Genomic DNA, 14,842 nt, shown 5'->3' with positions numbered 1-14,842 from the left:
TAAATTTCTTACAAACTCATCGCAATCAAATAATCTTTTATGATTATGACATTGTAATTTATGGAAAGAACTACAAACCTTCCATAAGCTCACATGGCAAAATTTAAAACCATCATCACTTTCACCGCAGCGCCGCCTAGGTGTAGATTTGTACGTTAGATCGCCAATTGATCAGATCGGCTTTGGTCATTCCGATACCAGTATCCATGATAGTCCGAGCCAACATTCTTGTATGCATAACGAATTTTTTCGAGAGCATCCGAAGAGTTCAATCAATTCACGCATATCAGCCATATCAGCTGAGCGACTTCAGCCTGGAACGCAAAGGTTTCCACATCTCCGGTTAGTTATGGTATCTAAAAAATTGAAAGTTTTAAACAATAAAGTCATAACCAAAATTGTGCAATGCTTTACATTTTCAAATGTAACAGCATTTTACATTTCACATTGCAAACAATCGATATTTAAGAAAAACAATATACATACCTTCGAGCCTTTTTGATCTATTTGTAAATCATTCAAAAATTTTACTGTAAAAGTCCGCACTGCAATAGTCTAGAACTATCAGCTAATGAAAACCGTTCACAAATTGTTGTTTTCGTTTTGGCCTTTGTCAAAGTAAATGTCGTCACCTCCAGAGATGCCAGATGATCGTTTTGAAAGTCTGCGACGAAAATCTAGAATGTATAAATATCTGCCAGCTACCTTTGTAACCACGAGAATCGCAAAAAAAAAAAACGCAGAGAATTGACCCAACCCATAAAGAAAAGAAATATCATATCCCTGCAGTCTGCAACTGAAAATATAAGTCTAAAACAGAATAGATTTTCCAACAATAATAAAATATCAATAAAATTATGAGCATGTCTGCAAATTTGGCATACTTGTATTGATAAAAAAACAAATTTCGAAATAATTAGAAGTCGAACGGATTGATAAATGTGCTTAACCGAAGTCGAACGGGTTACAAAATTTCAAACCCGTTCGAGATCCGGAATAAGCGTGAATACTCCGGTTAGACGTAGTCCCACGTCAAAACAAAACATCATCAGTTTACTGCGCCATCTGGTTGTAAATCTAACGATAATTCCTCAATTGCTGAGACTAGACATGACAATTGGCGATCTAACGTACAAATCTACACCTAGGCGGCGCTGCGGTGACAGTGATGATTGTTTTAAATTTTGCCATGTGAGCTTATGGAAGGTTTGTAGTTCTTTCCATAAATTACAATGTTATAATCATAAAAGATTATTTGATTGCGATGAGTTTGTAAGAAATTTAATGCTGCCCAATTTTGTATATAACATGTTATTTATTTACCTCTTTCAGTAGTGAAAACTATAAAAATGTTGACAATGGTTGAATTAAAGAAGGAAATTCGAGAACACAATCAAACACAAATAGAAAAATGCACGATTCCTGCATGTGAGAACTACCTTGGAGAGCCCGGAAGTAAAATATACGTGATTTGTTTTTGAGTTTTAGGTTATATTAGCATCATTTTCTTAGTTCAAAAACAAAATCCAGATGTCTCAACGATCATTTACGTTTTGCGTTAGATCGCCAATAGGGGGCCGATTCCGGACCACTTTTTCTGTCAAACTCGGACCACTTGCAACTCGACTCCTGATTGGTTGATGAGAAAAACAGTTGACAAAGATAAATATACTAAAATGGGATTTCCAACATTTTCACAGTGTTGCCAAATATATTCAAAATTGACTAATAGTTGCATTCATATTTCAATTTAGCAAAAATTTCTATGATGGATTCTTTGTATATTTTCGTTTCTGCTACGTCCTGTGTTCAATTCCCGAAGAGAGGGAAACATTGTACAGTGCTGTTAGTTTTTGAACGATGTCAGAGTTGAATTATAAGGCCTTATTTCCGTATACACTTCACGGTGAAAACGAAATGAAGTGTATCCGCGATGACAGCTATACAATGTTGACACCTGGAAACAAAATTAGTTTTTAACAAGGCTTACTACTCTCACCACATCAGATTAGCCGGCCCGAAGGCAGTTTTAAATTTGTCAAAATCTGAATGATATTTTTACTTGGCGTTGTTTATTTACTTGAAGCACGTCTTCCTTACCATAACTTAACCCATTTTCTATACACTTTCCGATATTCTCATTAAAATTTATTATAATATAAAATTATCTTCAGATACCATTTTTGTAAGAGATTATTTTACCATATGAAGAAAACAAAGTTTTCCATTCATATTGAACATTAATTCGATACGGAGAAGTTAATTTTCATTCAATTAATGTATTTCAACATATCATACTCCTGTTATCAAATCTACGTTTTCTATTTCTTTTTGCTTTCTCTGGATTTAAATTTGTTTTGGTTACCAAAATAACAGGAAAATACTAACTGTTTAAAATATGACACCCGATTTTATAATTAATATGAAAAATTGTACAGCTCTAATAATACATGATACGAAGAACACATGTTTCTCTTATGGGAAAATAATCTTCCGAAATTTTATAACATTTGGCTACCTTCACATCTCGCGTGGCTCGGCTCCCTGTTATACTTATGACAGACACACAGCTGTACTTGCGTTGTACTTCGAAAATTGTATGTCTGTCACCATGTACAGCGCTAGAACCATGCAAGCAACTCGGTACAATCGCTGTACCTGTACCGACCTGTTTTACCGCTGTACATGGCTACAGTTGTACTGTGCGCAGCGCCATAGACGGTTAGTGGTGGGTAGCATGAACAAGCAGAATCAAATCACTTGATAAACGTTCTTTTCATTGACTTTCTTTTAAGTTAATAACTCAGATTGGAAACTTTTTTGTTATTTTTGATAGTTTAGACACTAAATAAAAACCTTTTTCATTGAAATATGTGGTGGAAATTGGAAAAATATCTGATTGTCAGTTTGACATACGGTACAATGTACAACCAAAGTATGTCTGTCATGGTACGATGGTACCTGTACAACGCTGTACACGTACAACGCAGGTACAGCTGTATGTCTGTCCCTGGTATTATCTAGCACTTGGTTGACGAAAATGCAGAAAGAAGAGTAGGAAGCCAGTTGTCACGTCTTGTCTTATACTTATGACAGACATACAACTGTACTTGCACTGTACTTCGAAAAATGTATGTCTGTCACCATGTACAGCGCTAGAACCATGCAAGCATCTCGGTACAATCGCTGTATCTGTACCGACCTATTTCACCGTGGTACATGACTACAGTTGTACTGTGCGCAGCGCCACAAACGGTTAGTGGTAGGTAGCATGAACAAACTGAATCAAAACACTTGGTAAATATTCTTTTTATTGACTTTCTCTTGGGTTAATAACTCAGATTGAAAACTTGTTTGTTGTGTTTGATAGTTCAGACGCTAAATAAAGAACTTTTTCATTGAAAAATGTGGTGAAAATTGGTCGAATTTCTTATTGTCAGTTTGACATGCGGTGCAATGTACAACCAAAGTATGTCTGTCATGCTACGATGGTACCTGTACAACGCTGTACACGTACAACGCTAGTACAGCTGTATGTCTGTCCCTGATATTAGGTCAATTGCGCTAAAAAATCGGGGCTCTACTGTTTTTGGTTACTCCTCAATTAGTGACATCTGTCTTTCAATCGTGCATTTAGTTCCGTCCCCAAAGGGAGTGATTTTTGACAACTGCTCGTTGAAGCGCGTCGTGATCATTTGAGTTCTGCTTCATACCAACAATAGGTTACTGGTTTTTAATTTCTTAAAACTTAAATATTTCCATGGAAAGCTGAGATGGATAACAAACAGAGAATGTAAGTAGCTGCAAGAATTTCGGAATTTAACCAAACTAAACATTCTCGCTTTCAGATTGATTGTCGGTGATGTCAACGGCAGGCTGAAGTCGTTCTTCGCGCGCATCGAAACTGTAAACAAAAAGACCGGTCCGTTCGATTTGGTTTTGTGTGTGGGCAACTTCTTCGGTTCGTCCACCGAAACAGATGATCTCAACGACTACAAGAGCAAACTTAAGAGTAGTATGTAAAACAATAGGATATAATGCTTATTTTGTAATCATAAACGAACTGTTGAATGTTTTAGTTCCTATTCCGATATACATCTTGGGCCCCAATGATGAGCTCTCGGCAAAATTTTACCGCGATTTGCAGGACGGAGATCTCTGTCCGAATCTAACCTATCTCGGTAAACGAGGGATTTACTGCACGTCCAGCGGCCTCAAGATTGCGTACGTCAGTGGAGTGGAAGCGGACAGCACGGGTGGAACTGTGCCAGAATGGAAGTTTACCAATGATGACGTTACGGTCGTGCGGGACTTCTCAGTAGCCAGCAAAAGTAACATGGGAGATTATCGCGGAGTAGATTTGCTCGTGACCTCACAATGGCCAGCTGGGATTAAGGAAGGTGTGAAAAACGGTTCGAAACGAATCGCCTGGTTGGCAGACGCGATAAAGCCAAGATATCACCTGTGCGCCCTAAATGGGGAATATTTTGAACCTCCACCGTATCGGTAGATAAATATGAAACATTTTAGCATGTGACTTAGAATTAACGAATGGATTTATTTCAGGAACAAACCCGACAAGAATACTCAGATGGAACTGGCAACTCGTTTTATCGCGCTTGCAGATTTTGGCAACACGGAGAAGAAAAAGCATATTTATGCGTTGAATGTAATGCCCGTTGAGAAAATGCGAGTTATTGAGCTCATTCAGAAAACCATAGACGAGACCGTTTCGCCGTATGTTGATATGAATATCAGCGAAAGTGGGAAGGATTTGAAAGGGGACCGGAATTCACAATATTTCTACGACATGAACACCTATGACGACAGCGCGCGGAAACGGAAAGGTCAGGGAAATCGTGTAAGCGGCAATCACGAACAGAAACGTGCAAGACCTTCCTTTGATCAGGAGAAATGTTGGTTTTGTCTTAGTTCGGGAACGATTGAAAAGCATTTGATCATATCGGTCGGGGAACATTTCTATCTGGCCCTTGCGAAAGGTCCGATAAATGAAACTCACATTCTAATTCTTTCGATCACCCATATCCAAAACGCGTCGCTGTTGTCCGCGGCTCAGTGGGATGAATTGAATAGATTCAAGGAATCGCTTACAAATTTCTTCAAGGACAGAGAAGAGACAATTTTCCTATACGAGAGAAATTACAAAACTGGGCATCTTCAGATCAACGCCATCGGAGTTGACAACAACGTGGCGTGGAAAATCAAGCACGTTTTGGAGGACAAATCAGAGGAGCATAACATTACGCTGGAAAGTGCGGCGAAACCTTCATCCCCTGCGGATCTACCCCAGAAGTGTCCTTACTTTGTAGTGGATCTTCCCGACGATACGATTATGTACACCAAACAGATGAAGAACTTCCCGTTGCACTTTGGTCGTGAGATAATTTGTGCGGATAATTTGCTCAATTGCGAGGAGAAGATCGATTGGCGGCAGTGCAACCTGGACAAGGCCGGAGAGGAGGTCATTGTGAAGAGCTTTCGCGAAAGTTTCAAACCTTATGATTTTACTCTTTGAAGAAGGGAGTCGATAACTCTTTGAAGACGGTTTGATTATCATTCACTTTTGCAGAGTTGTAATTTAACAACATTTATTAATAGGGGTGCGAGTGCTATTGTTCCTTATTCTGTACGGATTCAACAAACAATGTTCGATTTTTAGGTTTTTTTTCAGCGTAATTTCTGATTGTTATATAGTTTCATTACTTTAATCAAAATTTTGCAAACAATCATATTGAACTCGTGAAGCAGAGTTGTCGATGATCCGCGTTGACACCAAAAATATTCAATTCACCTAAAGCAGTAATTCTCACACCAAGTAGACGTGAAAGGCATCGTCCAAGGAGGAAAATATTTCTTCTGTATATAGGCCTGTAAATATACTTGCAAATACATTTCAAAACAAAAACGTTTTGTTTGATTAGTCCTGTTTTTTGGCGTAGGACTAGGTCTTTCGTTTCTTTATGGAGGTGTTCGAAGTTTCGAAAACGAGAACGTTGCCTCGGAACAACAAGATTTTGAGCGTTAAGGGGGTAGTACACTATGGAAATTTAAAACAAAAAAAAATTAATTTATGGCCTAAAATGTCTTCTGGGAAGTCTTCTGTACTGTAGTTTTTGTCCCAAGTTTGTCCCATGCTCCGCTCCAAAGTTACAAGCCAATTAGTGAACTTAAGACTTTGCGAAGGAGTGCGGATCTAAGATTTAAGACGCGTTTTCCTCAAAACAAAGTTTGCAAACTGGTGGGAGTTCTACCTTTGGAACGGTCCATCCAATTCAGATGAAATAGTTTTTCCCGGATTCTCCACTAACTTTCCTGTCATCGCACGTAGGATTTTTTTTGTATTTTTAAAAATAAAATTTTGGTGAATGGTTTTGTCTCGATTTTCGAGGCAAAAACGGTTTTTTTTTTACAAAAAATGTCGTCATTTCGTCAACAATCAATATTTTGAGAAAAAATCCTCCTTATGATGACAGAAAATATATCCAAGACTACGTAAAAACATCATTGGTTGAAATCGGTCCACTAGAAAAACTTGTAGAACTCCCACCAGTTTACAAGGTTTTGGCTGCAATTTATTTTTTGTTTGTTAAGTAATATATGTTTAATAAAACTGTGATATCAGATTAATCATAGTCATCATCGTTGAAAAAAAAAACGCGAAAATCACATACTTTTTATGATGTTACCAGCAGACCCGGCAAACTTCGTCCCGCCCAAAATTTGTTTTTTTGTTATCAATACCTTCAAACATTCACGTTTTTTACTACGCGCAAGTTCATGGGTCAAGGTTTCTTCGAGAGCGTGGTTCAAAGGTTTGGACGTAAGTCGTGACTTCATTCGTGTAATGAGTAGACTTATGTCCAACCACTACTCACTAGATGTGCATCTCCACAGAATAAATCTTGTTCAAAGCAACGTCTGTCGGTGTGGAAACGGTTACGATGACATCGATCACGCAGTTTGGCAATGTACGGATAATTACGCAGCCAGAGAGTACCTTTTGAATGCCCTTAGGGCCCAAAGAAGACAACCCTATGTTCCTGTTAGAGACGTGTTGGGAACTCGCGACATCTGCTATATGCAGTTGATCTATATGTTTGTGAAACGGACTAGCATAAGAATTTAATGCTTTTGTGTGTTTTTTTTTCTTTTTCGTTATTAGTTTGTTTGTCTTGTCCCCTCATCTCACCGTCGCCCCCCCTCGACAGATAGTCGAACACCAGATGCTATCCCTGGTCTTTATGCACAATGCTACAGTGCGTGCGGCAACTCTCGGTTGAGACAACGATACCTCATATCCATATCCCTAACCTGATCCATCCCACAAAAATTGTTGCCCCTCTAACCTCGAGTAAACCGCGAGTAATCGGTCGAAACCTACTAAACATAGATTTAAGTTGAAATTCTGTAAAAACAAATCATGAATTAGTGGCTCCGCAAAGCTCATGCGATTGAGCCTTACAAATAAATGAATTGGAAAAAAAAAAGTTCATGGGTCAAATCGCAGAACTGTTCATTGATTGATCTTCTAATCGACCCCGTTGAGTTTACCTAAAATTCGTAGTACTTCTACCAAAACTCTTCCTTATAATATCAGATTATTTTCTGACACAATTCTCGTTTAAGATTTTTGAATCACTTGCAAATAACATGTTTCACCGTTACATGGAATAAATGTTGAATACAGGAAATATGATAGAATAAAGACAGCCCTGAATCGGACAATTCCTTCCTCGAGTTTTGCTCTTATCAACATATTCGGCATTCAGCTCGCGCAGTCCGAAGATATCGGTCGCAAATTTGTTCGCGTCTATTATAGAGTGGAGATTATACCGTTATCAGTTCGTGGCTGATGAAGTTATTTCGCCCTAACGGGGTTCTCTTTATTGCGCGAGTGAGGAGAGCAGCAATCACTACCAGCGTGAGGAAGAAGTCCTCCACGGCGGACGCGGTGCGTGTGCCGTATCATCGCTGTGTGTGCTTTAGCATCGTCATCGATTCCATCATCGTGTTGTGGTGCGATATACCGTTGCATCTGTGCCGAGCGATTGCCACGCGGTTCGATTGGGACACCGTTTCATTTCATTCGCATTGGTGTGCGATTTAGGTATAATATATATTAGGTTTAGAAATACAAAAAAAAAAAAATAAAAATTATATTATTTTATATCTGCCGTAATGGCAGAAGGTCATGTTGACATGGAGATTGAAACTACTGTTTCCTCCTCACTAGCTACAACGGGGGCTGGGAAGTCGCTTAAACGCGTTCCCCCCTCAGAAGATGTCTCTTCAGAGAAAGAGGTAATCTACCTTAACAAGCCTCCCTCAAGAAAATTGGCAAATTTTTCCTCTTCGCCCCCTCAATCTCCCGCTCCCGCTTCCGCTCTACTACCGAACTTGCCTCCCAGCCCTACTGATCCCGCTCCCGTTCAACAATCGACCTCGTCCTCCCCCTCAGTTGTTTCCTCTCCTCGTGTCAAGGTCTATCCAGACGATGCACTTGGAGCTGGTCCATGGGTTGTTTTTTTCCGGCCTAAACCAAAAGGAAAGTCAATTAATGTCATTCAGGTTTCGAAAGATCTGGCAAGATTATATTCCTCCGTGGTCGAAATCTCTAAGGTTAGACCGAACAAACTGCGTGTTGTCGTGAGTGATCGGAAACACGCGAATGCAATTGTGATCGACGAGAGATTCTCCCTAGAGTATCGCGTCTACGTGCCCTCCCATGACGTAGAAATCTCGGGGGTGGTAACTGAAACTGGTCTGACGTGCGAAATGATAAAAGAAGGAGTTGGTAAATTTAAAAGGCTCCCGTTGGTGGGTGTTAAAATTTTGGACAGCCGCCAACTAGGAAAAGTATCCCAAGAAGAGGGAAAAACTAAATTCACGCCGTCAGACTCGTTTCGAGTAACTTTTGCTGGTTCCGCTCTACCTGACTACGTCATGGTGGGCAAATTGAGATTGCTTGTGCGACTCTTCGTGCCAAAGCCCATGACTTGCCAAAAATGCAAGTCAGTTGGTCACACTTCAGATTATTGTGCCAACAAGGAGCGCTGTGCCACTTGCGGAGAGCAACATGAGGGGAAATCCTGCAGTGCGACTGAGCATAAATGTCCATATTGCGGGGGATCCCCACACGAGCTCTCAGTTTGTGAAACTTACAAGAGTCGCTGGGAGAAACAGAAGCGCTCTTTGAAGGAACGCTCGAAACGCACTTTTGCGGATATTTTAAAGGGCGCTTCTCCACTGGCCCAACAACAACAACCAATCAACACACAAAATGTCTTCGCCACGTTGCCCGTTGACGAAATAGAAGCGGACACAGCTAACGGGGGCACACCGTTCATTTTCCAAGGGAATCCCCGGCGCAAAAATGTGACCACTCCCAAAGTTCAAGGACAAGCCCCTCCGGTGATACCCCCTGTTAGCATGCCTAAAAAATCGAGTGCAGCGGACAAACAAAATCAGGTTCCTCCTGGTTTCCGTGGGAATAATTCACCTTCGAATGGCCCAGCACTCGAGGGGACATCAAAAACCCCAACTGTCCCTGTTTTCCCGTCCAGTTCAACTTCCCAATCGGGATTCATAAAGTTGTCTGACCTTTTGGACCAAATCTTCAAGTGTTTTAATGTTTCCGACTCCATCAGAACCATTGTCATTTCAATGCTTCCAGTATTAAAGACAATTTTGCAACAATTGATGCAAACATGGCCCCTCCTTGCAATGATTATCTCTCTTGATGTCTAATTTAAATAGAGAGGTCGGAGATATCACTGTTTTACAGTGGAATTGTCGTAGTCTTATCCCTAAATTGGATACATTCAAATTTTTAATTCATAACTTCAATTGTGATGTTTTTGCTCTGTCCGAAACTTGGCTTTCTTCGCGAGATGATATCTCTTTCCACGATTTTAATATTATACGCTTGGACCGCGATGACAGATACGGAGGGGTACTATTGGGAATCAATAAGTGCCACTCATTTTTTCGAATCGACCTCCCACCTATTGGCGGGATCGAAGCTGTTGCTTGTCATGCAAACATCAGAGGCAAAGACCTTTGTATTGTCAGCTTGTATTGGCCTCCGAGAGCTGCGGTTAGCCGCAATCAACTTGTTGACATGTGCTCACTCCTTCCTGAGCCACGAATGATATTGGGAGACTTCAACTCTCACGGAACTGCCTGGGGGGAACAGTACGACGACAATCGTTCATTGTTGATATATGACCTTTGTAACAGCTTCAATATGACCGTTTTGAACACTGGGGAAACAACACGTGTACCTAAACCTCCTGCTAACCCAAGTGCTCTTGATCTCTCGCTTTGCTCGAATTCACTATCGTTAGATTGCAAGTGGAATGTAATCCAGGACCCCAACGGCAGTGACAACTTGCCAATCAAAATTTCCATCACCATTGGGTCGAATTCTTCTGAATCTATAAACATGGCATATGACCTCACAAGACACATTGACTGGAAAAAATATGCGGACGCAATTGCTCTAGCCATCAATTCCAGAGATGGTTTGCCTCCATTGGAGGAGTATAACTTCATTTCTCGTTTGATCTATGACAGCGCGGTTCGCGCTCAAACGAAACCCATCCCAGGCTCCACTTTTCGTCAAATGCCTCCCAATCCATGGTGGGATAGCCAATGTTCCAAGCTTTATCAGGATAAATCGAACGCATTTAAAGCTTTTCGGAAACGTGGAACCATTGAGAATTTTCAAACGTATTTGGACCTTGAAAATCAATTCAAAAACTTGATCAAAGGGAAAAAACGTGCTTATTGGCGAAATTTCGTGGGAGGTTTGTCACGAGAAACGTCATTGAAAAAATTATGGAAAGTGGCTCGAAACATGAGAAATCGCTCTTCATCGAATGAAAGCGAAGAATATCCACATCGATGGATTTTTAATTTTGCACGGAAGGTTTGTCCTGATTCCGCTCCTGTGCAAAAAATTGTTCGAGATATACCACAAGATAGGTGCGATCTTGATTCCGAGTTTTCGATGGTAGAATTCTCTCTTGCTCTCCTTTCTTGTAACAATTCGGCTCCAGGAACGGATAGAATTAAGTTCAACTTGTTAAAAAACCTCCCTGATGTGGCGAAACATCGCTTGTTGAATTTATTCAATCGGTTTCTGGAGCATAATATTGTTCCAGATGATTGGAGACAAGTGCGAATTATAGCTATTCAAAAACCCGGAAAACCCGCGTCCGACTTCAATTCGTACCGCCCAATAGCAATGCTGTCTTGTATACGGAAATTGTTGGAGAAAATGATCTTGTTTCGCCTTGATCGATGGGTTGAAACGAATGGCTTAATCTCAGATACACAATATGGGTTCCGCAGGGGCAAGGGGACGAATGATTGTCTTGCGTTGCTTTCTTCAGAAATTCAAATGGCTTACGCCGAAAAAAAACAAATGGCTTCAGTATTCTTGGACATAAAGGGGGCCTTTGATTCTGTTTCAATAGAGGTTTTGTCAGACAAATTACACTCTCGGGGTCTGCCGCCTCTATTGAATAATATGTTATATAACTTGCTTTGTGAGAAACAGTTGAATTTTTCTCAAGGGGATTCGACAGTAAATCGGGTCTCCTACATGGGCCTACCCCAGGGCTCATGTTTAAGCCCCCTTTTGTACAACTTCTATGTAAGCGACATCGACAATTGTCTTACACAAAATTGCAGCCTAAGACAACTTGCAGATGACGGAGTGGTGTCTGTCGTAGGATCAAACGAATCCGACCTGCAAGGACCCTTACAAGATACTTTTAACAATTTTTCAACCTGGGCCATTGGGCTAGGGATCGAATTCTCCACGGAGAAAACAGAGATGGTGGTTTTTTCTAGGAAGCATAGACCAGCAAAACCAAAGCTTCAACTTTTGGGTAAACCGATCACTCATGCTATGTCATTCAAGTATCTTGGGGTCTGGTTCGACTCCAAATGTACTTGGGGGGCCCATATTAGGTATCTGAGTAAAAAATGCCAACAAAGAATAAACTTTCTCCGTACAATTACCGGTACATGGTGGGGAGCCCATCCCGAAGATCTTATAATGTTGTATCGAACAACTATTCTCTCAGTGATGGAGTATGGCAGTTTCTGTTTTCAATCAGCTGCCAAAACACATCTCATTAAACTCGAGCGAATTCAGTATCTTTGTCTCCGTATTGCGTTGGGATGTATGCCCTCAACGCATACCATGAGTCTCGAGGTTTTGGCAGGCGCAATCCCACTAAAAGATCGCTTCAATTTATTATCTCTTCGGTTCCTCATCCGGTGTAAGGTTATGAATCCATTGGTGATCGGAAATTTTGAGCAGCTTATCGAGCTAAATTTTCATTCAGGATTCATGAGATCATATCATGAATTCATCTCCATGCAGGTTGATCCTTCTTCGTATACTCCCAACCGTGTTTGTTTTCCTGACTACATCAATTCCTCTGTACATTTTGATCTGTTCATGAAGGAGAAAATCCATGGAATTCCAGATTATCATCGATCGGGGATCGTTCCTACGATCTTCAATGCAAAGTATGGGCGTGTCAATTGTGATAATATGTACTTTACTGATGGGTCCTCTATGAATGATTCCACAGGATTTGGAGTGTTCAACGAAATTTTTAGCACCTCCCACAGTCTTCAGAATCCTTGCTCAGTGTATATTGCTGAATTGGCAGCGATACACTGGGCGCTGGACAGCGTCGCCTCACGACCTGTTGAACACTATTACATTGTAACGGATAGTCTTAGCTCTGTCGAAGCTATCCGTTCAGTGAGGCCGGAAAAGCACTCGCCGTACTTCCTTGAGAGAATACGAGAAAATTTGAGTGCTTTAACCAGACGCTGTTATGTCATTACCTTTGTCTGGGTCCCTTCACATTGCTCAATTCCGGGTAACGAGAGGGCTGACTCATTGGCAAAGGTAGGTGCAATTGAAGGCGATATTTATCAGCGTCAAATCGCTTTCAATCAATTTTATTCTTTAGTCCGTAAAAATACCATTGCTAACTGGCAACGTAAGTGGAACGAAGATGAATTGGGTCGGTGGCTTCACTCGATTATCCCTAAGGTTAGCCTCAAACCATGGTTCAAAAGTCTGGACTTAAGTCGGGACTTTATTCGCACCTTCTCTCGACTCATGTCCAATCACTGTTCGTTAGACGCGCTACTCTTTCGTTTTAATCTTGCCGATGGCAATATCTGTGCTTGTGGCCAAGGTTACCACGACATCGAACACGTTGTTTGGTCGTGCGAGGAGTATCTTGTTGCCAGATCGAATTTAGAAAACTCTCTTCGGGCTAGAGGAAGGCAGCAAAATGTGCCGGTGAGAGATGTGTTGGCTCGGTTAGACCTTGATTACATGTCCCAAATATATGTCTTCCTAAAAGCTATCGATCTTCGTGTGTGATTGTCCTTATATCCTTCTATTCTCCTTTTCCTTTTCCTTCGCGAGAAATCAAATCCCTTCTTACTAACAATAGAATAAGGTGAAATGTAAATACATGTTAGATATAAGATAGGCTTAAGAATTGAGTATGATGAATGTGAGTGTGAACATTGTCAACATATCCTTATATCCCATCCTGTTCCTGAAACAAAATGTCACCCTTCTAAACTCGAGCAAGCCGCGAGTAATCGGTTCTCTACTTCATTAACGTTAGAATTAATAAAAAATGTTTATATATACTTGTAACTATACAGATAGGAGTTTGGCTCCTTTAAACTTATGTAACTGAGCCTGTAAAAATAAACGATTTAATAAAAAAAAAAACATATTCGGCAATCCATTTTTATTGGTATGGATAGAAGAAGATAAAGATATTTCGTTAGCGTAAACATCAAATGGACTAACAACGCTTGTCACTATGTAATTGTAGAACATAAGGAAATTTAATTTTCCGAATCTTCCCTTTTCCCTTCAGACTTTTCCGAAAATTTTCAGTTGTCATGTTTGATTGGAATATTTTTGGTTGAAATATGTGCAACTTTTTCATGGGACCCGCTCTCCATTCCAGAGGAGGGAGGGGTGACATTTCTTATACCAAAAAACCCTCACATTCCAAATTGTGCTTGATTAGTTCTCGAGTTATGCAGAAGTTAGTATTTCCTTAGTATGGCAGTCCCCCTTAGAGAGGGGGGAGGAGTGTATTCATCATAGAAACGTTTCGTGCCCCCAAAACCTTCACACGCTAAATTTGGCTCCATTTTCTTGATTAATTCTCGAGTTATGCAGAAATTTGTGTTTCATTTCTATGGCTCACCCCCCCCCCCTTCTTAGAAAGATGGGAGGAGTGTTGAACCACCTTAGAAATGTTTCTTGCCCCCTAGAACTTCCACATGCCAAATTTGGTTCCGTTTGCTTAATTAGTTCTTGAATTATGCAGAAATGTATGCTTCATTTGTATGGCAGTCCCGCACCTCCCCTCAGAGAGAGGGAAGAAGTGTCTATTCACCATAGAAACGTTCCGTGTCCCCTAAAACCTTCGCATGCCAAATTTGGTTTCATTTACTTGATTAGTCTTCAAGTTATACAGAAATTAGTCTTTCATTTGTATGGCAGTTTTCCCTTTGAGAGGAGGGTGGAGTGTCTGACCACCATAAAAACATTCATTGCACCCTAAATGCCAAATTTGGTTTCATTTTCTTGAATAATTCTCGAGTTATGCAGAAATTTGTGTTTCATTTGTATGGCAGCCCCCCCTTACAGAGGGGGGAGGAGTGTCTAACCACCATAGAAACATTTATTGCACCCTAAAACCTCCACATGTCAAATTTGGTTTCATTTGCTTGATTAATTCCCGAGTAA

At 40.5% G+C, this 14,842-nt stretch overlaps 1 protein-coding gene across 1 annotated transcript; it reads left to right on the top strand.

Annotated features, from left to right (window-relative positions):
- Positions 1–3,664: 3,664 nt before the first annotated feature.
- LOC129767443 (CWF19-like protein 1 homolog) lies at positions 3,665–5,926 on the top strand. The gene is made up of 4 exons (XM_055768345.1): positions 3,665–3,793; positions 3,849–4,015; positions 4,080–4,506; positions 4,567–5,926. Exons 1-4 carry the CDS (start codon positions 3,774–3,776, stop codon positions 5,534–5,536), a joined length of 1,584 nt encoding a protein of 527 aa, XP_055624320.1. The 5' UTR covers positions 3,665–3,773; the 3' UTR covers positions 5,537–5,926.
- The last annotated feature ends 8,916 nt before the right edge of the window (positions 5,927–14,842 follow it).

This window comes from Toxorhynchites rutilus, chromosome 2 (genome assembly GCF_029784135.1).
Source record: "Toxorhynchites rutilus septentrionalis strain SRP chromosome 2, ASM2978413v1, whole genome shotgun sequence".
NCBI classification, from domain to species: domain Eukaryota; kingdom Metazoa; phylum Arthropoda; class Insecta; order Diptera; family Culicidae; genus Toxorhynchites; species Toxorhynchites rutilus.
This window is presented reverse-complemented; position numbering and strand designations above follow the sequence as displayed.

Excerpts from the sequence above, each read along its gene's own strand:
- LOC129767443 (XM_055768345.1), top strand. The coding sequence starts at position 3,774 with ATGGATAACAAACAGAGAAT. Across the intron at positions 3,794-3,848 it reads ATGGATAACAAACAGAGAAT|ATTGATTGTCGGTGATGTCA; the intron begins GTAAGTAGCTGC and ends TCTCGCTTTCAG. Across the intron at positions 4,507-4,566 it reads TTTGAACCTCCACCGTATCG|GAACAAACCCGACAAGAATA; the intron begins GTAGATAAATAT and ends GATTTATTTCAG.